Below are 27,669 nucleotides of genomic sequence, written 5' to 3' on the forward strand. Positions count from 1 at the left end.
AAGTGACTTACAATTGAGCAATACAACAAGTGATTCATCACAGCAAGTGATCGTAATACAAAGTTTCAGACATTGTTCAGATTAGTACAAGTACTAGACAGGGGGTATTAAGAAAAGAGAAAGCAAAGTTTTTTTTTGTTTGTTTTTTTTTAGGATGCAGTCAAATGTTGACGAAAGAGCTTCCAGCAGAGTTTAGCTGCGACCATACTTAAACCAGATAATCAAGGTTTTCAAGTAGAAACTTCCAGGCAGGTGTTTTGGAGCAGGACTGGACACCAAAAGATTATTAGGTAATGTAAAGACAACTTGATAAAGAAATGCTGAAGCTACAAACTGAATTGGAATCAATCTTTAATGTAAACAGCAGGATGTTGCGTTCTTAAACCTATAACAAACATGAGGGGTGAAAAAAAAAAAAAAAATCATAAATCATAATACCCACAATCTTAAATTAAATTAATCATTAAAGTTCAAATGAAATTTGACGGCCCTGAAAATAAAATTCCTTAATAAACATACTCAAAATGTATAATACTGACTACTTGGCAGCAATCACGAATATCACGAAAGTTTATACCAGCTTACAAAAACAGAAGCTCAATATTGCTTTGGAATGTTACAGCAGTCTGCCATGAGTCTAGTTGATGTAAAGTGAAGAAAGAGCTATATCTACATGCCTGCAACACAGTCAGACAAAATTGTAATGTATGCACATAGCAGGTATGGTTTAAGACAAAAGAGGCAACCTCTTGCATGAAGCTGCCTATTTAATTTAACAGTCTACAAGTATAAGAGGCATGAATGGGATACTTGGAGAAATCATTAAGAACAAACTTGGACTTTGCTAGCAATATAGCTGCCGCTTGTTGGAGTGAGAAACATACTACAGTGAGTGCTACATGCCACAATCCCCTAGACATTTTGCACACTCTACAGGGAGCATCCCACTCCGAACAGCCAGAAATTATGATGGGACAAAAATTCTTGACACATAACCATTTTTAAGCCAGAGCAGGTGGGCTGTTTAAGGAATGTAACCATACAAAGAGATGTCTGGAAACGACTGCAACAGGAGTAGAGTTGTTTAGGACCTGAGGACCAGTTTGTGATGATTCTTCAACCAGACCAGATGGTTCATAGGCCGTGCAAGAAAAGTCCATTATGTTTAGCAAATCCATTGTGAGTTTTAGCAGGAAAGAGATGTCCGTTTTTTTCTTTTCTTTAACTTTTTGTAAAAGTCCTTCTTCCAGTATGCATTTAGGAAAAATCAGTCAGTCCAGTGAAAGGGAATTAGTTGCAGTCATAAACAAAGTCATAATTGCTTGGCTCTTTGGGGATTGGGGGAGGAACTTCGGGGATTTGGATGTTCTCCAAGTCCAGGAGGCGGAGCTTCATCTCCATGTTAAGAAGAGTGTCCATGTCTGAGCGAGTGAACTCACTGGTCATCTCCTTCCCCAGCAGTGCATTCAGCCCATCTGTCCACACGCAGTACTGAAAATTGGCCAGAAAATATAATATTAAACCACAGCATGCACAAAGTCCAAATCACACCAAAGATGGACAACAGCTACCACTTTCTAGATAGCGGTTGGCATTTGCTCACCTCATGCTTGTCAGGGGCAATGAAGTTTAGATACTCATCAGATTCATAGAGGACAGAGAAAGCCAGCTCCAGCACCTCCTAGAGAAGGAAAAAGAATTGACACCGTCTGTCAAATGCTAATGGGGCTGCTGTGTTTGTGTGCCTCCTATTGCGTGACTTTTGCAGATCTTCTGCGAACATATTACAACAGCAGATGGTCCAATCTGGTGTGTGTGTGTATGTATACAGGCCTCTCCTGCTGGGCACCAAGAGACAGCAGTAGGATGATCAGCACCGGAAGTGCATCAAGGCTTGAAGTAACAAAATACTTCCATCTCATTGACTCAACATGGAAAATACATGGAGTTTTTGGGGTAGCTGCCAGAAAGGGTATCTAGTGCATTTGGCAATTGTAAATCCCTGTCAAAATTATGGAGATACAAGCAAAAAGTCACCAATTCAAGTAAGAAGAGGTTCAACTGGCCAACAAACTAATTCTCTCTGTGGCACATTTGAAATGTCTATACCCAGATCTTATCAACACTTTTCAGACCACCTGACCTTTCTAGAGACCTGTTTAGGGTGGTAAATAAGATGATAACAAAAGCACAGAAAAAGGATGTACTTTTGTGGCAAACACTGAGGCATTACTGGTGCTTATCAGCCTTCACAGAATCAGCCCTCACATCATCTCTAATTGTCTTATTTGGGTCAACTAACCTAAAAAAAAAGGATGAAACTGGATCATCCAAATGGCTTAAAGGATCATTGGATGAGAGCTACATCATCACATCCAAAATGAGAGCAGACAAACATTTCTGACCCCTCACATTCTGCCCACAGCATCTTCCTGCTACTCCATGCAGAGATGAGATTACAGACAATGGAGACAATAGAAACAGAACAATCTCTTCTTCAGCAGTTGATGAAGGAAGTTATTTTCCAAGTCAAAATCCTATTAAGATAAATCTTGCTTAAAGAAAGGACAAAAACAATACTGATGCAGATCATTTTTTAGAGTCAGTGTCATCAGGACTAGGGGGATCCAACAACCTTTTGGCTGTGCCAGAAAGATCCAGTTTTTCTTGATATCCTGTCTTCAAGTTAAATCAATTTTGTCAACAGGGAGTCATTTATTTACAGTTGTGGCATAAATTTGATATTGCCTGCTTTATTCTGTGGGAAGAAGAAAGGGTGACTTTGAAACTGAAGTGAGTTGATGATCATTACTCACAGAGCTACTAGGCATAACTAATGCATCCATTGTCACCAAGCCACACACCAGTGCATCAAAGGAAAATTTGATCTTTTGATATTCAAGAGCATTTTTTGCTCTCTGTCATCAAGCACACACAAAAGGACTCACCTTGTTCTGCTTCAGAGCTCCCTTTTCCTTCATGTGTGGACAGTCTTTACCAGTGACAACAGCTTTGATATCAGCCACAGGAACTGCAACAGGAACAAAGAATAATTAATAAGACAGGGTGTGGCCATCTTTATAAAGTGAAGCCACTATACCATGGTCAGTATTCAGGCTGTACTCACGTTTGTCCTGTAGGGAATCATGGGGTACCTCTCCCTGAGGGCTCTCCTCCAGATCCCCATAGTGGAGAACTTTATGATTGGGCGACAGTCGACAGTACCAGAACTTGTCTGTAAAAAAGCATAACAGTGGGTCAGTCTTCCACAATGTAATGCTAACATGTTATCTTTCATTCTAGTACAATACTTAATACTCTTTTGCCTTTACTTGTGGATTGGGCAAAGCCATGACTGGCAAATTGTCTCCCAATCTCCTCTTGAATCTTCCTGTGCCCCAATGAAAGCAGACACAAGTGATCACTGCCAGGACTGCTCACATATAGACTAGAAGGCCATGGCTGGCACTCGACCCTAGTGCCTGAATCCAAATCCTAATTACTGGGAATAGCAGTTTGGCAGAATAAATAACATTGCGGGATGAAAGAGTGTCCTGCAGGGTGGTACTTCAGGCATATACACACACCCAAAGAGATAAAGAGTGTGCAGTAAACAGCCTGATCACTGCACAATTCCATACCTTCAGCTTACCAACAAACCAGCTCAATAGGCTGTTTATCCACCACTACGAATGTGCGATGAACAGCCAGCAGATACTGCAGCCAACAGCGATGCAGTTATGAGATTGAGCCCATTCTGAGATGTCAGAGGTTTTATGTGCATGATGTTTTAATTTGATTGTGGGAAAAAGGGGCTTCCTTTGTAGATGGCTTTGCTGTCTTTCTATTCTAATTGATGACATACACAAGTCAAGAAACAGAAGGAAGAATGTTGATGAGGAAATAAGTAATTTTTATTTATTAAGAGAAGTCTGATGAATACTAGTGCTCCGGTGCCCTCTCCTCAGCTATCATGCATGCACCTAAACCTGAATCTAGGACTAAGAACTTAAAATCTCAATAACCTCAAGATGAACACTGTTTTTTTCCTAGCTCATGGCCCTGTTTCCATACAATATAACTAAATCTCTCAGAGTTTAGCTACAGTCTGCTCCAAATCTAAACCTGTAATTCTGAATTCTGAAGACCTTGATTAGCTAGTTCAGGCCCTGTTTCCATACAATATAACTAAATCTCTCAGGGTTGGCAGGGGCCTTCCAGACCTTCTGAAGACCTTGATTAGCTAGTTCAGATGTTTTTAACCAGGGTTGGAGCTAGATTTTTAAGGTTGGTGGAGTTTTAGATTTTAAGGTTTTTTTTGCTGTCTAAAAGAGAGAAAGGAAACCTAGTCAATTTTTGAGATTGAATGTTGGATATTTAATGTTTATTTTGTGAACTGGAATGATTATTTTGTTCTGCATGAGACTATGGGGGGACAATAGGGAATACAAATGTCAATGTAGCACCTGTCACATTCAAAAGCCACAGGTGCACCTTCATTCTGTCGTCTAAGAGCAATGCTTGAAAGCTTGCTGAAAAGGTTAGTTGTGCACAGACAAAAGAAATCTTCTAACATTGGGTTATCTTGGGCTTAAAGATACCTGAATTGTGGTGGCTTCATGTGGTTGGTGCTTCCTGTGGGGAACCTCATTGTACAGGTTGTATTAGAGAACAGAACATATCTGAATGTCATGGAATGTGCTATTGAAATGTAATTCAGACTTGACTGACAAGTAATAACTTTATCACAAAGGTTACTATAACAGTTGATGAAAAACAGAACCGCTATCTCTGCTATGAAAATCCTGATATACAATATACTGCAGGATACCTCAAACATGTGGAAATGGGCAAAGGTAAATATTCAGTGCTATTTCATATGGGACATGCACACTGACAAGAATCAGTCACTGAACTCTTGGTTACTACTAGGCAGTTGGCATTCCTTGTTACTGGAGATATACAGTAGGTTCTATATTTGATTGATTGTTGAATGAGGTTTCCCACAGGAAGCACCAACCGCACAAAGCCACCGTAATTATCCAATCCTAGACAACTTGGAATTGGGAATTTCTCACCTCCTACTCAATAATAACCACTGTTATAATGCTTAAGGCCAAACGCCATTCCATTTGAAAAACCAAATGGAATTTTGAGATTCCTGGAATGCAGCATAACTGGAATACTTTGAGTTTGAAAGCACAACATTTCAACATCCAAACATTCCCAACCCTAATTTGATCTAATTGCAACTTTGTGTACAAAAGTACAAGAATGTTTGCACTCTTTGTAGTCACAGCTTCATTTTGTTGCACAAAGCTGAACTCTGCTTAACCTTTTCACACTGAGGCAACATGAGCCACAGAAACCACTGGCAAATAATGATTTATCACATGTATAATGCACATGTGTTACGTCAATCAAATTGTGAGAGGGTGCCACCAACCTTCGGCAGATAACAGAATAGTTGATTGTGAGCAAAACATTTTAAAAAATGTAGGCAATGAAACTGGCTAAGTGTAAAAAATATCAAATGAATAAAAAAGAGAAAGCATGAATGAGAGATTTAGTGAGAAAGTAGGGACCCTAAAAGAGAGAGAAAGGAAGAAAGAGAGAGGCAGGCAGACAGAGAGCAAGAGACAGACAAGGTGTCTAGTCTCAGAATCATCTAATCCTGTAGAAGTGTGAAGAGTGTTAAATTATCCAGGCTAACTGATAAAGCCTCCCTCTGAGCTCCTCAGACAGCCCTCCTCTTCAGCCAGCCTGTGTAAAAAGCGATATTACATTGGACGATCTTTCAACTCTTCAATCTGCGGCGTAAGCTTTATCACTCCCACCACTCAGCGCTTGTTTGAAATTGGCTCCATACTTCCGCTCTCTCAGCAACGGACAAGGCTTGCTAAATCATGCTGTCGGTTTAATAATAGCACTAATAAAAAATATAAACAGAACATATAAATTTCAGAGTGTGTTGAAGTAATATAGTTGGATTAAAATATCACTAGAAAGTTATGCTAGGCTCCAGTAAACTAAATACTCAAACAGAGCTGATGTGTTTAAAACTGAAAGCTGAAAGTGCATTCATTTTGAAGAGGAAAACACTTTTACTGTGTATTAACCAGACACAATTCAAGGAGTAAGCTAATTTTAAGAAGAAACTGAAGGTGAAAACGCTGTTACATGACAGAAACATGTTCAGAAGAATGAGGACAAATTCATATTGTTTACATGCTAAGAACACACTTCGTATTTTCATTTATTTCTATGCTGGTTCACCAAACAGCATCCTTTTTATGGTTCTCCCTAGGGAACCCTGAGGGATTTGTCATGCAATATTCTATGTTAATCTTCTACCACAATGAAACTCTTGAAAAAGTTTAATGGTATACACAGAGGTCGAAATTAACTTTTTTACTTGGTAGAACTGGTTCTCCGAACTTCAGGAAGTTAGGAGCACCAACAAAAATTTAGGAGCACCTACTGAATATTACGGAGCATCACAACTGCCAATTGAGCAGAAGGGCTGGCAACAACCTGATGATTAAAAGCTTAAACTATTTGAACCTGATCCTGAATTCTTTGCCACACACTTGGCCTGGCATTTCTTGTTAGTGATGCATCGATCTTTCATTCCGATTGCTAATGTTTTAGAAGCGAGTAAGCTGATTCTGATTGCCGGTTTTTAAAATATTTTTTTATTTTATTTTTTTAAAGTGAGAGACAATAAAAATGTAAATGAACAAGATGTTTATTTGGTATATTACAGTCTGTATCCATAGCCTAAAATTAGAGACAGCCACAGCATTTTAATCATGATCCAAACAAAGATGCTGCATACATGACCAGTTTCAGATGCAAATTAGAATGTATTATTTCAAAATCTGAATCAAAAACAGGTCTGACTTTAACTTTGTGAAATTATGCTACATAAAACATCTGCTTAAAATAAAAACAGCAGACGGTCTGAATGAAAATGCAGTTTCACTCTCTGACAGCAGGTGGCGCTTATGGAACAGCATGATAGAGCGTTTCCTTGGTTACCGCTGTAAACAATGCACTGCACTGCTTTGTTCTTTATATAATCAATATACAGAGGCACATACTCTGTAGCAATTCACAAATATTTAGCAGAGAAATCAAGACAGGTCGCACCACAACAATTATGTGCACTCACACAAATGCTCCCAAAAATATTTTGGGGTTGCACAGATTACATTTCGGGAGCATATGTGACCAAAACGGTCGCAATCTCAAGCCCTGATACAGGTGAAGAATTGTATCTCAATGCATTTTCTGTGTGGCCAGGTCTATTGACATGCAGAAACAGAATTTCAAGCAATAGACAAAATGTAGTGTTGTTTATAGCTGCTGGTTAGGACAGAAAGAGGCAGCTTTGAATCTTTCATTCCAAAAACTACTTGGAATCTTTATGGAATAAAAATGGTTTAAAAAAGAACAAAAATAACTTCCTCACCCTAATGCTCAGTGTGTGTGTTTCTTACCCTGTCTCCTTCGGCTGCTGATCTTCCTGAAGCAGGTGCCCTCACACAAACGATTGAGGCGTTGCTGTTTGATCAACTCCATGATCTCTGGCTGGATTTTCTCCCTAAGCTCCCTGGAGAAACAGCAGAGGATCACATGAATGCCGTTTAAAGTACACCTTTTTACTGGCAGTTAACACCAAGAAAGACTCAACAACATCATTTATAAAGTCACATAGAGACTTGGTCTTTAGACATTTCTTTGTACAAGTCTGTAAGAGCCAGAAAAAAATTCCTTTTATTTAGTGGTTTGATAACGCTACTGGCAAATTTACTGTGCTGCTTTAAATCTAAAACAGAATTTTGCTATATTAATTAGCATTTAAAGGTCTCTCTAATGTAATTTAGCTATTAAGTAATTCATGAGAAAAGAAAATATTTTGTTCACATTCTGTGAAAACAAATTGGCTTATCTGTTTGTTTTATAGTTTTTTTTTTTTTTTTTTTTTACATTTAATTTTGTCATAGATTACAAAAACTGATTTTTGTGAGTCCAACATTGGACGTTACAGAATGTTCTCTGAGATTGTACATTCCAGCTTAAATGATTACTGTAATGCAGTGTTTAATATAATTAATGGAGACTCCTCTTTGTTTAATGAGTAATGAACTAGTGTTATCTTCATTGCCGTTATTGCCATTGCAGTTTCAGTGGAAATTGCATTTAAAGGCTTGTTTTCAATCATGAGTGGGACACAGGTGCAGTACACATGGACCAAAACTGGGTGAGTCTGATTGTGGGAAATGAGTGCTTCAAATAATTAAAGAGTTTCTAGTGACTCACAGGATGGGCCGGGACTGGAAATCCTCCTGGTTCATTCTCTCGGACTGGCGCAATTTGAGGATCTCGGTGTAGCTCAGATTTTGCAGACGACTTTTAAACTGATCCAGAGAGTTAGGCTTGATCGTGAGAGCACGAGTGATCTGTTCCTTCACCACCTGCATCACCTATAGTACATAAACACAGAGTTCATCATTTAGGACATCATTTTATGCATCCAGGAAGACACTACAGTACTCATTATGTCATGCTTTTATTTGGCTCCAGCTTTTGAATCACACAAAGACAAAAGTTAAGACCTTTGACTGAAACAGTTCGGCATTATGACAGCACAAGGCGAGTATATCTGACCATGTGCTTTTCTTATGATCATGATTTTAAAAACCTTACACTTACATTCCTATAATTAGTTTTGGAGTCAAAAACAACATTTTGACAGTATTGTACAGTCTAGTACATTCTCAGAGAAAAGGTTTCAGAATAGATTAGGAAAAATGTGAGAGTTGGACAAGGAAAAGAGTGAATGCTGCTCTTGTGAATGAAAATAAAAAATGAAAATCACAATGTATATAAAGAAGAGTCTTGGGTGTAGAATTGATAAACATTGTCACCAAAATGCACACACACATACACAGGTAAGATAATTCAATACATTAATGTTATTAGCAATCCCTTTCTTACAAAATCATTTACAGTATATTATGCATAATCACATTACTGTTAAGCACCTGGACAGGCATTCACAGGCTTTTTAAACTCCAAATAAAAAGCTTTTAAAATACAATGCATCCTTATGATACAATGCATCCTTAAACAAAAATCAGTTAATACCTACCCTAGACACTACTCTACATGCATCTTAAATAAGATTCCCTAATGCTTCTTTAATCACTGTCCTACAAAATTCAAAAACGTAAATGCCAACAATGAAACTGAGCAAAAGTGCTTTAGAGTCTTGAGCTTTTGATTGATCTAAAATCAGTTTTTATGCTCAGTTTTTTCTGAATCTCAACACAGTTCAACAAAACCCTTCTGATTTATAAAATAACAAACAGGACATGGGATATTACAAATGGGCTCGAACACAAGCTACATGATTACAAGTCCACATCAAGTGCACCACTTGGGGAGGATCCAATGACTTACAGGGTATGAGTCATGCATACAGTTAAGATGTTAATATTTACATGTTAAATACATTATAATGTCTAGAGTAGGCAAGTCTTGAAGCTTTGTTTGTTTTCACAGGTATTGGTTCCATCAAGAGCACACATACGTTGCTTTGAAGAAGCTCTTCATGTGGAGTCATGACAGCTGTCTTGGGGATTGTTGTTCTTCAAAGATTCAAATGCAAACAAACAGAAGTGACAGTTAGCAATGGACTATGACACAAGAATTCACCCATATGCAGCAAAACATCAACAGCTTTCCTTCATCCTCAGATACAGAAATGCCCAGCTGCCGTGGAGCTACAGCTTTCCCAGTGATGCGTGAATAACACACAGCTCGAAATCACAAACATCACTTCTCGAAATCTTGCCTTAGGCTACAGATTATATGCGGTGATTAGCTGGGGAGCACAGTGAAGGATGAGTTGGGAAGCTGGAACCGAGTCCAGTTGCTTTTCACGCATGCATCCCCTCCCAGTCATCCAGAGAAGCAGGTGCCGTTGGCCCCCGCAGCAGGATTAGATGAGGTTTAATTAGTGCTAAGACTGGGCCAAGGTCAGGGCCCTCTCCCAAATCACTACCTGAAGAATGAGAGGAGTGATTGCTGGTGGGATAAACCAGAGACGGCTCCATTCGGATAGGTTAGTAGCATTTAAGTGGGATTTGGTTTTGAGGGGTTTTTGTGGGGTGTGGGTGGGGGAAACGTCTCCACTTGAAACAAACCCTTATGGCAGGAGAAGCAATTTTCTGAGCACATTGGCAGATTTTTCACGGTTCAGAATTAATTAATCCAAGGCGGTCTCTCACTTCCTTTTATCAGCCTCTTTAAATCAAGTCGTGATGGCTGAAATAGAAGCAGACCTTTTATTCGTGAGGATGAGGTGATATGGGGGAACAGTGGAATTTCAGCTGCTGATGTGGTGGGCGGTGATATTTGTGAATAAAGCGGAAATGGACCTTTTTTTAGACAAACGCACTAAGTGTGTCACAGCCTCACTAAGAAGTGTACGAGTCTTCAACTGCCCTGCCATCCTTATTGTCTTTCTCTCGCCTCTCCTCTCCCGATGATCTAAATGCACAGAACACACTCGCCCACTGCGTGTCAGCCTGCAGATAATACAGAGTGACATACAGTGGGGAAGAATGAATGTGTGTGTATTTGTGCATGTTTGTGCGCTTGTGAATTAAAAAATTGAAAGCACACTTGTTCTGCATTGGACTATATATTTTGATTTATATTTATACATAGGCACTTCAATACTTTTGATTTAATGCTTTTGAGCATCAAAGCTACAACGCCACTGTACAAATCTATTGTTTCCCACAAGCACAACAAATGAGGAATTAATCTTAATAATAAAGTGTTTCTGAAATATCTTTGGAAAGTGAATGGGCTTGTGGGATTGTGCCAGTACCATTAAAGGCCATGAATAGAGTTGTGCTACGACACCTAGCAGTATAATATCTAATATAAAATGGCAGAAAAAACAGCAAGATTTCGTATACTGCCATCTTGGACTACACTGAGAAAACCGAAGTAAACAAATACGAATTTTAGGGCCATTACAGACAAGTGCCGTAGAAGACATTTATATCCCTTTATAATTTTATATCCAATAAACTGGCTACTGAACAGCTGAAAAAATATAATAAATGGATTTTCTGGCTGATTAAAGCTTCCAACTATTTGTGCTGTGGGGTCCAACCAATTCAAAGCAAACGGCTATGGTACACAAGCCAAACGTTAACAAGAAACAGACAAACAAACCAACTGTAAACTAGACTGTAACATGAGTCAGTAAAATAGTGATACATTATAATTAGGTTTTCCTGCCTTTTTTACTGTAAGATCATATGCAGTGCAATGAAACCAATGTGCATCCAAATGCGAAAGAATAACCATCAGCAGACAGAAAAAAAATAGGGGGAAAAAAGAGAAACTAATCCAATATGAAAGTGATATGTGTTTGTTAAAGATGGATGCTTATGCATTGCAATACTTTTCCATCAAGATGTAAAAAATATGTAATGCCCAAAGATGTCTATCTGGCCTAAGTGTGCACAGACCAATCATTTAAAAAAAATCTAAATAAATAATAAAAATATAAAACAATGTTATTACATAGAAGCATATAGTGGTCCACTAGTTGGTTTGGCAGCACCTTTTTGCAGCTACAGCAGTTTGCTCACCTCCCTCTTCCAGACAGCCAATCAAAACTGCCTCCAATCAGGGCAGCAAGATTTATCACTCCTGTCTTATTTTAATTACAACTTCGCACAGCTATCCATCATGAATTCACATGTATGCCTCTCTGTTTTTCACACCAGTACATAATTAATAGTCATATTTATTTTCTACCTGTAATTATGCAAATGCCGTTATTCAGTCGCATCAGAAGAGTTTTTTATTGATTTAAGAAGATGAGTCACATATAAGTTTATGAGCAGCTTTGCTGTAAACAAAGCCTAGAAAAGGATGATCTTTATTTATGATCCTGATATTTTGTACGGAATTTGATGCATAATAAACACAGAAACGTCTGTAATGAAACATTCTGCATGCGCTGCTAAAACAAACAATGACAACAGCCACAGAATTGTCTCAGCAGACTTGCCAAATCCTTGATCAAACTTTACACTAAACCAGTCCTAACCTGATACAATGTGACAAGATTCCAATTTGTCTGTCCACATCAGACACAACATGCAACAAAATCAATCAAAATCCACAGACACTCAGAAAAGTGTCTGAAAGTACATAATCTAATTCATTTATTACGCAATTTTAACATTATAAAAAAATACATACACTGAGTTGACAGTTTTAACATTTATATTCATTTTAAATTAAATTATTCATAGTTGCTTTCAGTATGGCTAAAAAGGTCACGCAACATGATATTCAAACATCAGACCCTTTTAACACCAAATAAAGTACCAAATCAGCACCTATTATCTTTGCCAAAGTGTGTATGTTGTTGCTCCAGCCATGACATTGCAGAAATAGAAATAGAGTTCCATTGCTTGTTGTGTATCTCAATTGCAGCTGGTTATGACAAAAACTCTGATAACTTTTATCATGGGTCACGTCTGGTTAGGACATGGTGTTAGAATCAAATTCAAAACCTTCCTGTTGACACGGTTCTTTAAAGTCAAAGTCAAAGCTGCTTAATTAGCCTAGGGAGTCACATCAACACTCAAATCTTCACTGCAAATGCAAGAATCATCATTTACAACCTGTCAATCACCCAAATAGTGTTTAGATCATAGACTTCAAATCTCAAATGGAAAGGAACAGAAAACAAAATTTACAATTTACAGAGGCTGGAAAGCCTATTTTGCACGTCTCTGTCATCCTTCCTCACATTCATTCTGCTTGTTATGGTCTGTGGACCCAACAGGGCAATCAGGCACAAAAAGGAAAAGGGACATTTATCCATTCCACAATTGACATGCTAATTATGCCATTTCCTCCCCCTTAACGATTTTTTTTATTGTTGTTAATGATTATTATCATAGAAGTGGTGGTTATTTCTTAGAAAGACAAATAGATATCATTAACGGAAAAATCATTTGCTGGAAACCCTGACAGCAAAGACCAAGTGATGAATTTAGATGCAGTACAGTCTGGAGTCTTTTTTTCATAAATGCTGGGGGTAAGCTTATGAATAACAAGTAGAGTAGACAAGGATAAAACACCTGTGTATGCATATGCATGCAAAGAGAGAGGCCTGAAGTCTTAAGCGCAATGGGATGATATGTTTAGACTCTGCTCAGAGACGAAACTTAAAAGATGTAGCAAATTTAATGTGAAACCAAAAGCAGGAGGGTCCATCGCATCTCTTCCACTCTTTCTGACCTAGCCAGGGATACATAAGGTTGTGGAGCAGGTTGCTGGATGCTTGCTGAGGTGTTGGAGGCATGGCCTGGCACCTACTGATGTAACAGGAAATTGAGTATCTGTGCTTGACCATACAACCTGCAGTCATCTGTAGAGTGATGACATCTGTCAGACTCCTCGGAGCGCTCCATTTCTCCTTTCCTCTGCCTGAAACTGATCTTCTTACGGTGCCTTTTTAAAATAGTAATACATTCTTACAGAATGCACAGTGTTTTAGGGTGCATCTTAAGTGTGAAGCCTCCAGTAGTTATAACAGTATAGAGAATGACCACAGAGAAAGCCACTTGTGCAAACATAGGCATAGCCACAGTCTAGACACAAATGCTCTCTGGCAAGTAAACATTTCATAACAGGTTTTTGAAAAGCATCCAAAAAATTTGCCAGGTCCTGGAAAACTCTACAGCAGGTGGCACTCAACTCTTTCACCAAGGGCCAGCATGAAGCATGCTGAAAGCGTGCAATGCATTAAAGTCACCTCAGGTCTCAGGAGACTCAGCTCATAGCATAGAGTAGCACTGGTTTTTTATGTGTGTGTGTGATTTAAAGTCACCTCAGGTCTCAGGAGACTCAGCTCATAGCATAGAGTAGCACTGTGGTGTGTGTGTTGGTGGTGTGTGTGTGTGTGTGCTCAGCTCATAGCATAGAGTAGCACTGGTTTTTTATGTGTGTGTGAAAAGAAAAAAAACACAAAGAGAGAAGGAACTGAAGGATAGACTCGGCTCGGCTTGGATAGGATTGGATTGGATGGGGGATTGGAAGAATGAATATAAGAGAAAGGAAAGGATTAAATGAAGGATAGGAAGAATGAATATAAGAAGGGAAGAGAAGACAAGAAAGGAAAGAAATACAGAAGAATAGGATGGAATGAAGAAGGATAGGAAGAATAGATGTAAGAAGGGAAGAGAAGACAGGAAACAAAAGGAACTAGGAAAGGAAGGGAAAAGAAGTGAAGGAAGTAATGAAGATAGAATGGAAAAGGGGAAGGAAGAAGGACAGGAAGAATGGGTGAATGGAAGAGAAGATGTGGAAAAGACATAAAGGAGGAAAGAAAGGGAATATAGAAAGAAGAGGAAGGAAGGAAAGAAAGGATGGGGGAAAACAAAGAAAAATCTATTTTAAAAATCTTGCTTTGCAAGGGGAAGTAGGGAATTAGGGTGCGGAGGCTTGGGTGCGGATGCTGAGCACGACCAAACAAAACCTCGAAACATCATTCACTTTATGAGATTTATGCTTTGAAAAAAAAAATGCTACCTGCGATATTACCGTAATCAGTCAACATTAGGTGCTAGCTGACAGCCCATCACAGAATTCAAAAGTGTGGGGTGATATTTATTTACTCTTTAATCATTCACAAAAGGCCCATCCTGTGAACACTGAACCAACAAAGAATTCACAAAGGACAATGTCGTATACAAAAGAGATTAACCTCAATACAAGCTTTCCCTGTAAAAACAGTAACAAAAAATGCCAAACAGACAGTGTTGATCTTCCTACACGTGGGATGCATGCAGAAATAATGCAAACTTAATTAACAGCCACACAGAAACGAGAGCGCCTGGAAGTCAATTTACAACGGAGAAAGAACTAATGGAGAAACAACATATTAAAGCGCTCATTCATAATAAGTACCCAAGGAGGGGCTGGGCGACGGAGGAGAGCGTAGGTTCGATCTCTCACTCTGGATCGCTTCCTCTTTAATCGCTAGCTGAAATCTGTCTCTAACCTGATTACTACGAGCAGCTTCACACAAAGCCTGCCCCATCTGTGCGTCTGTTTCATGTCTCGTTTCCAGTCAACATCCAGGCAAATTTGCAAATGCCTCTTCGTTCAGTCTATACCAGTTTTTCCTCCATGCACCTGACAAGATCTCTTCAGCAGTACTCACATGCCATTGTCACCTCCATGTTTGGGAGCGCGGCTCCACGTTGGTCCAACCCAGTGTAGCAGAGAATAACCCTGACCAGATGCAGGGACGATGGGAAACAGTGCCAGTAGATGGTTTCCTGGTTGTTTTGTGTGTGTGCAAATGAACACAGACCAAATAGACCCCTTTAGCCAAGGGTTGCTTTCGTCTGTCCGTTCATGCCCATCAGCACTCTAAACTCTGAAAGCATCTCCAAGCAGCTCAGTTTATGTCCATTTCAGCGCTTAAGCCTGATTGGCCAGAAGCCACAGTAGCTTCAGCCAATGGCATTCCGGCAATATGAATCACGTGGTTTGTATACAAGGGAGGGAGACTGAGGAGGGAAAGATTGGAAGGGGGAGGGGTGGGGTTGTGCTAGCTTAAACAGAGTCACTACATCACTACTACTGCGCTTGGATGCACCGAAGTGGCCATTTTAAGTCAGGTGTCGTAGCTGCCTTCGTCAGAGCTGATTGGATGGAGAAGACAGCTGTTTATGAACCAAAACACACACGCACACAATAGCTGTTCTATGTCATCGTAGCGAAGCGGGAGGAATGTGGTTGCCATGGAAACAGGCAAACCAATGCCTGTCAGTTTTTTTCTTTTTGCCCCAGGAGCATTGGCTAGAGCCTCCCGCTTCTCATCTCCACACCTCACACACACACAGAGATGGACAGACAATATTTACAATATGTGACAGGCCTATCACAAAGAGATAGAGAGAGACAGTGGGGGAGGAGAAAAATAGCATGTGTGTAAAAAAAATTTGATGCGAGTGTGTGTGAGAAGAGGCAGAGGATGCTGAGGTGCAGTCATGGGTGGAGGTCCATCAATGCTGTATGGTGAAAGCGAAGCCTCATAATTATTTTAACTCGTGTCTGACTGGACACACCAAGACAAAAGCACAAAATGAAGGACTTGACAAAAGTAAACAACTTGCATTTCAGACACTGCTGAAAGACACAATAGCATCTACAGAACAGGGGTGCCAGGAACCCACAGTCAGTTACATATGTGTGTGTGTGTGTATACACACATACACACACATTACATTATACCTTATATAAAATTATATTTTCTCTGTACATTACTTTTCACTTAATACATATGCATATATATAAAAAAAAAACAATTATATAACAAAATAAAAGCAAATATTAAACTGGCTTCAAGTCATGCTTTAAGAGCTCAACAACAATGATTCAAGGGAGGCAAAAAAAGATGCTGCCTTCTACAGTTTTTTAGGGGAAAGCACTGCTGTACTTGCCTCCTCTGAGAAAACTTGCTGGAATCATTATATATGATTATAGAAACTGGAGCGATGAGGTATTATAAAGTTTATCCTTCTTTATTAGAAGTGAGTATTCTATAGCATTAAAGACTTAAAGAGTTAATTATTTATTCTGGAAGGATACAAGAGCAACATGTAATTAACAACTGTCTCTTAAAATTAAAAGTTGGGTGGAGAGGTAGGTCCAATCTTCTTCCATCAGGATTGTGTCCAGTGCACACACACAACAAGTAAACACAACCCATGGATGTCGAGACTTAGGTGTTGCACTATTTTTTTCTCTGAGGAGAAAAGGGATTGAGCACTCAACTCCTGCCATGACTAAAGGAACTACGTAGAGTCGTTCTACTGATGACGTTCCATTGATATGTGATGGTCTTATTACTCCATGCATGTCAGAATTTATGATTATGTGGATTATTTAGAGATCCATTTCTTTGTATTATCACAAATTTGCACATTGCTCCAAAGGAAAAGTGGCAAAAAAAAAAATTCACACACCACTAATGTACAAATCGTTACATGAAACAAGAGCTTGATAGGACTACAGTTTTGATTAGTGCATTTTACCATCTCCTCTTCAACTGTCAGAAAGAAAGCAGTGGTAGTTCTGATCACCAGATTAAACAGCAGTTTTATCTCTATATTCAGAAAGCCTATTTATATTGAGGTAGGAATATAGACAAGGGGCAAAAGTGAGCAGGTTTTTCTCAGATGTGCTGCTCATGTGAGAAAACAAAGGATGATGAAATTAATCACAGTGTCCAGAGAGACATGCTCCAGGGAGATATTTTAAAAATGAGTTTTCATGTCCATGAATCTTAATTAAGCTCAAATATACAGCTTTACACGAGACGGTATTTTATCCCTTTGCTACAACAAGGGAACAAGTTTGCTGTGTGATTATCATAATTACACAAACAGCCTAGCAAATCTCAACCGCCTCTTTTACCAGAAAAGAGTTCTGCCAAGAGCCTGAAACTATCATTTTCACCAGCAAATGACTAACTTCAGCGAGTCCTGCATTTCACAGTAGTGTGAAGTAGTGATTATTGTCTAATAACTGAGCTTGATTGGCCAATAAAATACTTCAAAATCTATCGACAGACCTGCCATTGCACATGGAGTGGAACATTTTCAATTTTTTCAATTCCCGTAATTCTTCATTTTCATTTAAATTTCATGTGAACAGTGAAATGTGCACTGTCTACTGTGTTGTTAAAATTAAACAATGATACAGACAAAATACTGTATAGTGACAGTGAAGCATACATAACACAGAATGGAGGACTTGACAAAAAACAACAACAGACACAGCTGAAAGACACAATAACATCTACAGATCAGGGGTGCCAGAACCCACATTTACTCCAAATCCTTATTGGCTTACATTAAAAATCTTGATGTTTTTGTTAATAAATATTACCAGAAAAATACATCCAATGGTTTTAATGTCATTTATTTTTAAAACTGTGAAATTTTAATATAAATATCAAATTAAAGCGCTGTGTTCATTAGCATACTAGATATCGTTATGGTACCGAAACTGGCATCAAATTTTACTGATACTGATACTGACGGCTGAAATTTTGGTATCATGACAACCCTAGCATCGGCCAGTCAAAATCCATATTAGCTGACCAGAAAGATTTGAGGGGAAGATGAGAGAATGAACACTCAAGAGAAATAGAAAAAAAATGATGATGGATGTAGATTTAGACCAAGGTACAGGGTCACAATCAAAAGGGTTATGCTCACCTTGTTAAAGTCTTCAGAAGTGGCTCGCATCTCTTTCCACGTTTTGTTGAGAAGCTGGATACAGATGCAAAAGAACTCCTCAAATGAGCGGTCGTGGGTGAAAAACATGGGGTGGAAGTCATGACAGTTTTCACTGGCTGTGAAAAAAAACAAAGGAGACAAAGTGAGTGTTTTTATTGTCAAATGTTGCACCCCAATCCACCTGAAGAAAGTTGATTTATTAGGTAAAGCAGCAATATCCATATCTCATGACAAAAATACACCCTATATTAATGCTGATCGGCACTGGAGTCTCAAGAGAAATTCTGGATCTCCAACAGGGACTTTGAGCATGAACTTTTAAGGAGGCTCAAATGTCTGCTTTCTTTGCCAGCTTCAGCCCTCACGTGGGCTTCTCATGCATGGACACATCAGATATGGCTGGGAACGAATTGTGCTACCTCACGATGCATCTCTCTGAAAAAGCCTCTTGGCAGAGCAGACAATTATTCACAAGCAAGAGAAGCACGCTCTTGGCTCTCAGGACACCTACACATTTGAAGTGAATGTGAACAGTTGGTTAAAAATGGCATTTTTATAGCTGTTTTCTTTTTCAATTCAGTCCCCTGCCATGCAGTCACTGCTCTTAATTCAGAAATTCAAGAAAAGAAAAAGAAAAAAAAAAAATCATACCTTCTGACATTCTCAGGAACCTCTTCTGCTCCCCACGAAAAAATGACTAACATCATGCTGTACTAGTTTGTGTTAAATTAAACTTGTGACTACAGAAACTCTTTTTGTCTTTATTTTGGATTTCTTTCTTTCTTCATTACATCTTGGTCTGGTCTGTGTTTTAAAATGGGCTGTTGTTGAAAGTCTGTAAGCCTAGTTTTTGAGGGGTGTCCTGTCCATAAGTCGGACCACTGTTGATGGTGTTTGGATAATTGAGCATGTTCAGCTGTTCAACTTAGTGAATCAGTGCTTGATAACAACAACAACAACAACAACAACAACAAAAAAGACAAATGCCATCACATATATCAAGACCCAGGACTGACAATGCCAATGCCATTAGCAACTTGAAAGTATATTATGAACCCATGTATCACGATCAAGACAGACATGAAAATGGTCAGCAAGTGATGCTTTGTTTACTTTTTTTATCTGCAGTCCTAGCTCTAATGATTTCTATTTTTTTAAATGATGAATCCAGACTACTGCCATCTGCTGGTATGGAGAGTTCCTTTGTCTTTCATGCAGACATGTGCAGAAATTACATGCTAGTTGGCCATTGGTTGTAGTTTTTGAGGTCTGTTCAAGCACCCCACACCTTAGTTGGCTTTCTTTGCCACTAGTTTTTTAATGTCGGCTTCCTGTCAAGGCCTTTATGATGCTTCATATAAAACTTTATCTAGTGTAATAAGTGGTAATGATAAATCCTAACTGACGTTTGTGCTGGCTACTGTATACAGGCCACCAGGGCACTATACAGACTTTATCAAAGAATTTGCAGATTTTCTATCCGAGTTAGTGCTGGCTGCAGATTATGGCTGCCCTCGACTAAAGATTTTTCTGGTCGACTAGTAGTCGTTCATTTTAAGCATTAGTCGAGTAATCGCACGTTTATTAATAAACCATTTAAATCATGCTAATGAGCCTTTAATTGCCTAAAGCGCTCAAGCGCATGCATAAAGCTTGCCACGGCACCCTGGCAGAAGTAATGATAATGAACGTGTCAGGGAAAAACAGTAAGGTTAAACTGCATTTATCTATTGATAAACTAGTGTTTTCTGTGACTTTGGCTTAAAGGATGAATCGGAGACACAGTAGTGGAGGCGCTTGCATGCAAGTTTCATAAGATTACAGAAATGGAGAATATTTGTTTTTCAAATTTAAATTGTTTAATTTGAAAGTAGTAATTTCACTCTCTACAGATATACTTTCCTTGTCTGTAAGGCAAGTATAAACAGAGTTCCGCGCTCAAGTTCACAGAAACTGAGATGGCAGAAAGCGCATCCTGTTTGCTTTCATTATTTTACAAAACCGCAATTTTTTGTTTTCATAGTGAGTGCAAACAAATAAACGTAGAGGCTTTACAGATTCGAAAGAAGTATTACTCTTATCCGTATGACCAAACTGACAGAGTATTTTAAGCTACTGTTCAGCTTTCACACTCTGCACAGACACTTGAATAGCGCACATTTTTCTAGGTTAACATTAGATTGAGTAGCCATGTAAAGTTGCTACTACTTACATCTTTCAGATGATAAGCCATATTTAAGGTCGATGAATGATAGGCTAGCATTTGGATGCACTGTATTTCACAAAATCCAGCCGTTAATTATCTGTCCGTCACGGACTGCGTGACCTCACCACTTCTTGTGTATTTTTTTTTTCTGTGACTAAGCAACTAATAAAATTTTGGTCGACAAAGCCTTTTCTCATCGACTAAAGGTTAGTCAACTATTAGGGGGCAGCCCTAGACTTAACCGGTAAACACAAAAATGCAGTTCACACAGGCAAGGACGTTCCATCTTTTTTCCGGTAAAGCGCCATTCACACTTCAATTTCAAAATACCGGTAAATTCTGTGACAGCATTAACTGGAAATGACCTCCAAAAACTGCTGCTCCTCCCGATGTTGTGTTTGTAAACATGGAGGGGTATATGGGTTCAGTGTTTTTGTTGATGTTTTCACTTTTGTGTCAAATTTTCACATTCATGCAGCTGCTTTTGGACCAGAGACATCGTATTAGACAACTTAAGGCATTTCTTTCACTTCCGTAAACAGCACAGAGTAAATGCATTATCTGCGTCACAATGTTATGATTGGCCCAAAGTATACATCTTACATTAGTGTGTTCTGAGCTCGTATGTGCCCATACCGGTAATCTCGTTCTGCGTTCACACAGAGCGCATTACCAGTATTTTTGAAAAGATCCTGTTCACACATGATCTCTTAATGGTAATTTACTAGAAAAGACTGTATATGTGAACGGGGCTATAACCTTACTATAGATTTAATACTATGATATCACATGATGTCATTGAAATTCTGATGATATCTCAGATCATTATCTAGTCTTGTGTATACTCCATATAGCTAAAGCAGCAAATTCAACTCCTTGTTACAAATATGGTAGAACCATCACTTTTTAGATCATTGTTTTGTTTTGTGTATAATCTGTTTATGTATAGATTCATATGCATATGCTATATCTCAGAAAAAAAACTTGATGGTGTAACAGAAACTTTTGACCTTTTGATGCTGTTGCTCCTTTACGCTTAAAGAAGATTAAGGAAAACAGTCCGACACCGTGGTATAATGGGCACACTCGCGCACTAAAGAGAGGAGCCCGGAAAATGGAGTGCAGCTGGAAGAAAACAGAACTAGAGGTATATAGTATTGCATGGAGGGAAAGTACTTCTACATTCAGAAAACCAGATGAGTCCTCTGCTCAATCTGACTTGCACTGTAGCCTGGAATTAAACCACACCATACTGGTTTCGTCTGGCCAGAGGAGAACTTTGAATAAAATTGTCTGCTAAATGAATACATGTAAATGGATCTGGGTCTCATTTTACAGTCAATAAATTCAACATTTCTCTTTTTAAATTCATTAAAATGGTTCTTGGACCGACAGGTCTCAAGGGGTCTAGTCTTGGTCTGAGTCTTTAGGGGTATGATACTGGCCTGGGACTTGGAGGGTCTGGTGGACTCCTACTAGCCTTTCACTACACTTACGAGTACATAAAATGTTACATAAGAGCAACATAGAGACTGCATATAGATGGATGAGGTGTTAGCTGATTACCCTCATATGAATAATAAGCGAGAGACTTTCTCTTCATCTTGACTCAGAGAGCTCTGTGATGATGCGAGATTAGTGTTTTATAAAAAAAATCAGAATGGCTGCGTGGGAAATTAAAGTCTGGGAGAGCGCTTTAAAAACTAAAGGTGCCATTATTGTGTTCATAAACAGCAGCAGTCAAGGTGAAAATGAAACTCAGGCTTTCACCCTGAGGCCCTGTGGTGGCACGCACCTGTCTGTGTGTCAGCTATGCCACTTTAAAACAAACACTACTCGAGTGAAATCGTTGCTTTGAATGAGAACCACTGCTTGACTTTCTCACTTAGGGGAACTGAAGCTTCAGCATACCGTCTAAGGCCCTGCAGAGGGCCAGTAATTGCATTGGTTAGGTAGAAATTGAAACTTTACAGTATAATGAATGATGACTGAAAGGGCAATGGGCCTTTCATTTAGTGTGACGTCATCTGACCGGTCAATCTTAGACTCAATCCACCAGACCACCCAAGTTATAGGCCCTGGTCCTTTGAGATGGCTCCAACTGATTCATTGTAATAGTTTCCTTCTCCTTCAGAAGTCAGAGGAGTTCAAGGTTGTGCTGAATGGGAGGGCAGCACTATCAGCTCCTGCCTGCTGAGGAATGAAATGTCAGTTTCACTTTGGTTCGCACCTAAGCCCTGAGCTCACAGGTTTGGACCGTTTTAACAGTCTGACGCAACTCCATAGTAGAGTAGCTGGCAGTCATGCTGAATGCAGAATCTCATTAAACCAGAATGTTCTATGATATTGTAACTAAAGGATCCTCAAAGATCTTCCTGACCTTTTATCTTCAAAGCTGTCAACCCTTTACAATGCGAGTAAATAACTCGCATATGCGACTAAATCTTCACCCTGGGCGACTAAATAATGTCTAACATTATTCATTGGCTAATAAATTCTTAAATTTTACTTGCCTGTGTGTGTGTTAGAGGATAATTACAAGTTTAGCACAGATATATTTTAACTCACTGAACACACAAATGGCAATCTCATTGGCTGGTGCTCACCTATTAACATCCCTGTTTTGATTTCAGCAAATCAGTTCGAGCAGCGCTGTCACCGTGATTAATATTCATGAACCCAGCAGCGCATTAATCCTTAGTGACTTGTATATTGTTAGTATAGTAGTAGAATTAGTAGTAGTATTATCTTTTAATAATAATTTTCTATTATCTATTTTTTATTACAGAAACCCTGAATGACCAACAATATCTTTGGCATCACCACCAGTCCTAAGTTCAGTTAAAATTATGCATTTAAAAGCTGTGTCATCTTTGAGTAATAAAAATGTATTTAATATTTTATTATTATTTTAACAACTTTAAACATTTTTATTTAATGCAGCTTGGAAGTTAGTCACATGGCATTTGCAACTCAGGTGATTGGCTCAAAAAGTTCGCATTAGCAAAAATGTCAGAATTCAATCCAATTTTTCCAGGGATCCTGCATCTGCTGTGCAACAGCCCTTGAAATGCAAGGGAATGTTTGTGCAGCTATTTTAGACCTCCTTCTATCCATTATGTCCACATTCACAAGTACGATTACATCATATACCTTAATTACATCATTTTAGTCAGTTTCCCATGACTGACACATAACTGAGGAGGCAGAGATATTATGTGCATGCTGTGTGTATTAACTCAGGCTTTATGCCCTCTGGCTAACAACCACAGCTCAGTGCAAAGCTGCAGTGTAAATGACATACAATTCAACATGTCAGCCTGTTAGTTGGGCTGGCAAAAGGATTCTCAGAAATGTTAAAAACCTGTTGCAATGTTTATGCAACAGACAAGATCGGGCAGTGCCTGACCTTAAATCCATCAGCACAGTCATGTCAGACCTCTATGAGCCCGTCGCGAATTAGCATCATACCAGTATTCAACGCAGAACAAGTTGATTCCTCTCATGGCTTTTTTTGTATAGAATTTTATGAAAATCCTTCAACACTTGTTTTCATTGCATAATAGGACTGCCAATCAATCGATTTTACAATTGACTTTAAGAAGTGGCTTTAGAAGTCAACATAGTGTTACTTTTATTTAATTTCTTTGAATATTATCACAGCAATCCACACAGGACGTGAAATGTTTTCAAGAGTCAACATGTGGAAAATTAACTACAACAAACTGTTCATGATAATGATTCAACTTCATTCACTCGTGGATTTTTTATAGAGAAATAATGTAATGGAGTGTCCATCTGCTGATCCCTCAAAGCAAATGACAAGCCACAAAGTGCAGAAGTGAATCATTCATGGCAGGCCAGCAAAGAGGACAAACCTTGTGGTTTGAACTGTCTTTCAGGCACTGCTGTCGAAGAAACATGCGGCCACTTCATACAATGAGCAGCTTGATGATTGAACAATGGTTCATCTTTGAGACTTGGGATCTCACAACTTGAGCTAGAAAGCCTTATCCGCTAGAGTACAGGCTTTGCAAAGACTTGTCTGGGTGCTCTATAACGAAGACAAACAGTCTTCTCACATATACTGGGAATCTGATCTGTGGGAAGGTCATAGGACTGTAGCACTGACAGATGCATTTGCCACCCCTACATCTCTCCAAATCTGACATGATCATGTCATTTCCTGATGATCTGCCACAGATAATTATGGCAGAAAAGAAGACAAACAGATGCATCTTAGGGGAGGAAAATAACAAACTAAACTAGCGAGTACAAGGCTGAAAGCCCAAAGGATGACATTCAAACACCACACAGAGAACAATGAGACATCAAGGCGAGATGACAGCTGCGGGAGGTCACCTTTGAGGCAGAAACTGCGTTGAAATGATGAATTTACAGTGATAGATGCCACCCTGGCTCTTCAATGCAGAAGGAACACTCGTCAAGACAGGGAGAATGATATAATCATTGCCACTGCCATGTGCAAAGTACACCTGTGACATCTCCAGAGGGCAATGAAGTCGAAAAACGTAGAAGGCCATTTTACAACTGGTCTTAAAGGAGCAGTGCAACCCCCCTTTTAATCACACATCTTTCTGTGTAATATAAGCATAGCAGATGTTCTACTGGACCTGAACTTTTGTGTGTCAGTGTGTGTGTTTGAATGTGAGTGAGATGCTGACAGCAGCTGCATCTGTTCACTCATCGATTTTGCATGAGAAAACTTGACCACACCAATGGCGAAGCTGTCTCACCTTTTTTTTTTATCCATTCATTCTATCCTGAAAAGACCTTCCAGCAGTCTGATTTTGTACAGTGTTCAGAAATTAACCATCCAATTGTCACCTCCAAGATTTAACTTTAAGCTTAACTTCTACAGGGAAAAGTTAACTTTAAACATACTTTATTTCTTCTGTGGAGCACAAAAGATGATATTTTGAATATATGTATGTTTTGTTTTTGTCTGTACAATTAAGTAAATATGGACCAATGTTTTTTTCTTTCTGAAATGGCCCAATGTATTTTCTTTCATTGTTACAATAACTTTCTGATTTGGAAAAACGCAATGGTGGTAAAAAAAAAAAAAAGAATGATATAACTTAGTTTTGGGGTAAAGTTATCTCTTTAAGTTAATTTCAACAAACGTTAAGAAGCTAAAGAAAAGTTTCATGATCCCTTCCAGATTAACATGTATTAAAAATTATATCAAATGCACATCCCAATGATATTCTAATGGCTTTGCAATGTAAACATCAAAACAGGTAGGTATGTAAACATCAAAGTTGGTATAGTACTGATATGGCACTGATATGCATTTTAAGCCTGGCCTATAATAATGTGTATTATAGGCCAGGATTAAAATGTAGGACACAATACAACAGGGCTTATATGGCTCATCTATTCTCATAGTGGTCCTCAGCCTCAAAATGGTTCAAGACCCCTTTTTAACCTGCTATTTTCAACTTTATCTATTCTCGTTTTTAACTAGACAAAATACTATGTGGAAGTGGTTCTTTTTGAACCTCTATGTGCTGCTAATGGGACTTTATAATCTGAATCAGCTGCAGGGATCACTTCAAAGGCAGTGTAAATTTCCATTTAACTCGACTTGGCTCTCTAGCGTCCATCGTCCTCTCCACGTAATTGCCCACACAGTGTGTATTTTTTGTCAGCATTTGTGCATTGTGCCATGAGTGGTCTTATTACAGAGCGCAGCTGAAGTAAAACTGAGGTACTTCAATAGTACAATCTGTCAATACCAACATCCACATCTGCTAACTTCTGTACAGAGGAGTAAAAGAGACTCAGGGAGTACTGAAGCAAAAGATGTCCCTAGGAGAACATTTCCCACTAAACAAATACACTTCAGTTGTTAACAAGACATGTGGGAGCTCCATGTCAATACGCAGAAAGGAGCACTTTTTACTCATTGTATTTTTTTTCCACTGCATTTCAGTAGCAGCTAGAGCAAACAGAAGAGCGTTCTGGTTTCATCCACAGACTCAAAGTTGATCCCTCAGGCATTATACAGGCTTGCCCAGGCATGGCACCATGTTCTCGTCTTAAAAGTGTGCCATATCTCAGTAGGGAGCTTATGATGGAGCAGCAAGGATGTCAAAAACATCATCCGAGAGGTGTGAGATAATGTGGACAGTTACAGACAAGCCTATTCCTGATGCTGTTAACCCACAGTATTGTCTGCATGGATCTGAGTATCACTAATGCACATGGGTTTATTAATGAAATCAAACTCCATGAGCCTTGAGGTGATCTGACTGTGACATGCTCACTGTGATAGTTTCACAAATTATAATAAAAAAAGGCCAGAATTTGCCGTCAATCTACCGCTGGATTGTTTTAAATTGTTTACATTTTTTACACAATTGTTCCCTGAATATCTCTTAATTTATATAAATTTTGATATACACAAGTGTTCAAAGTTTGGGTTCAGTAAGATTTATTTATTTATAAAAAAAAAAAATTTAATTACTTTTCAGCATGGATTAAAGATGCATTAAATTGACAAAATGTGACAGTAAAGACATTTATAATTTTACAAAATATTAAGTTTTCAAATAAATGTGTTATTCACCATAAAATCCTGAAAAAAGCATCACAGTTTCCACAAAAATATTAAGCAGTTTTTACCGTAAAAAAAAAAAAAAAATGTTTCTTGAGCAGCAAATTAGCATGTTGGAATGATTTCTGAAGGATCATGTGACTGAAGACTGGAGTAATAGCTGCTAAACATTCAGCTTTTCACCACAGGAATACATTTAATTTTAAAATATTTTAAAATAGGAAACAGTTATATTAAATTGTCCAAATATTTCAGAATATTACGCAGCCTCAGAGAGCAAAAGACACTTTAAGAAACATTAAAGAAAAATCTCATCAACCTACTGTACCTTAGCCAGCTTTTAAACGATAGTGTAAACAGTTCATTTAAAAATCATTATTATTAGTGCTCACATACTTTTTGGAGGAAAAACGTTTTGGGGCTTGACCTATTGTTTTACATTGCACATATAGCTCACAATGGCTTTAAATAAATGTAAAAAAATAGTTTTGGGCATTTGCTTAACAACATGT

General features: G+C 38.6%; 1 protein-coding gene across 6 annotated transcripts in view; it reads right to left on the bottom strand.

Annotated features, from left to right (window-relative positions):
- Positions 1-334: 334 nt before the first annotated feature.
- Positions 335-27,669, bottom strand: part of LOC109085915 (engulfment and cell motility protein 1) — a 76,208-nt gene continuing 48,873 nt past the window's right edge. For 5 of the 6 annotated variants that reach the window (XM_042776917.1, XM_042776914.1, XM_019100400.2 and 2 more), the window contains 7 exons: positions 18,348-18,484; positions 8,326-8,489; positions 7,503-7,615; positions 3,128-3,235; positions 2,949-3,031; positions 1,604-1,681; positions 335-1,491 (listed from right to left, as the gene is read on the bottom strand). In XM_042776917.1, the coding sequence (XP_042632851.1) occupies positions 1,291-1,491; positions 1,604-1,681; positions 2,949-3,031; positions 3,128-3,235; positions 7,503-7,615; positions 8,326-8,489; positions 18,348-18,484 (884 nt within the window). In that variant the 3' untranslated portion in view covers positions 335-1,290. Of the gene's footprint in view, positions 1,492-1,603; positions 1,682-2,948; positions 3,032-3,127; positions 3,236-7,502; positions 7,616-8,325; positions 8,490-15,277; positions 15,514-18,347; positions 18,485-27,669 lie in introns of those variants that run through there. The other variant, XM_019100402.2, reaches the window with a different exon arrangement.

The sequence above is a fragment of the Cyprinus carpio genome, chromosome A19 (assembly GCF_018340385.1).
Source record: "Cyprinus carpio isolate SPL01 chromosome A19, ASM1834038v1, whole genome shotgun sequence".
NCBI lineage: Eukaryota > Metazoa > Chordata > Actinopteri > Cypriniformes > Cyprinidae > Cyprinus > Cyprinus carpio.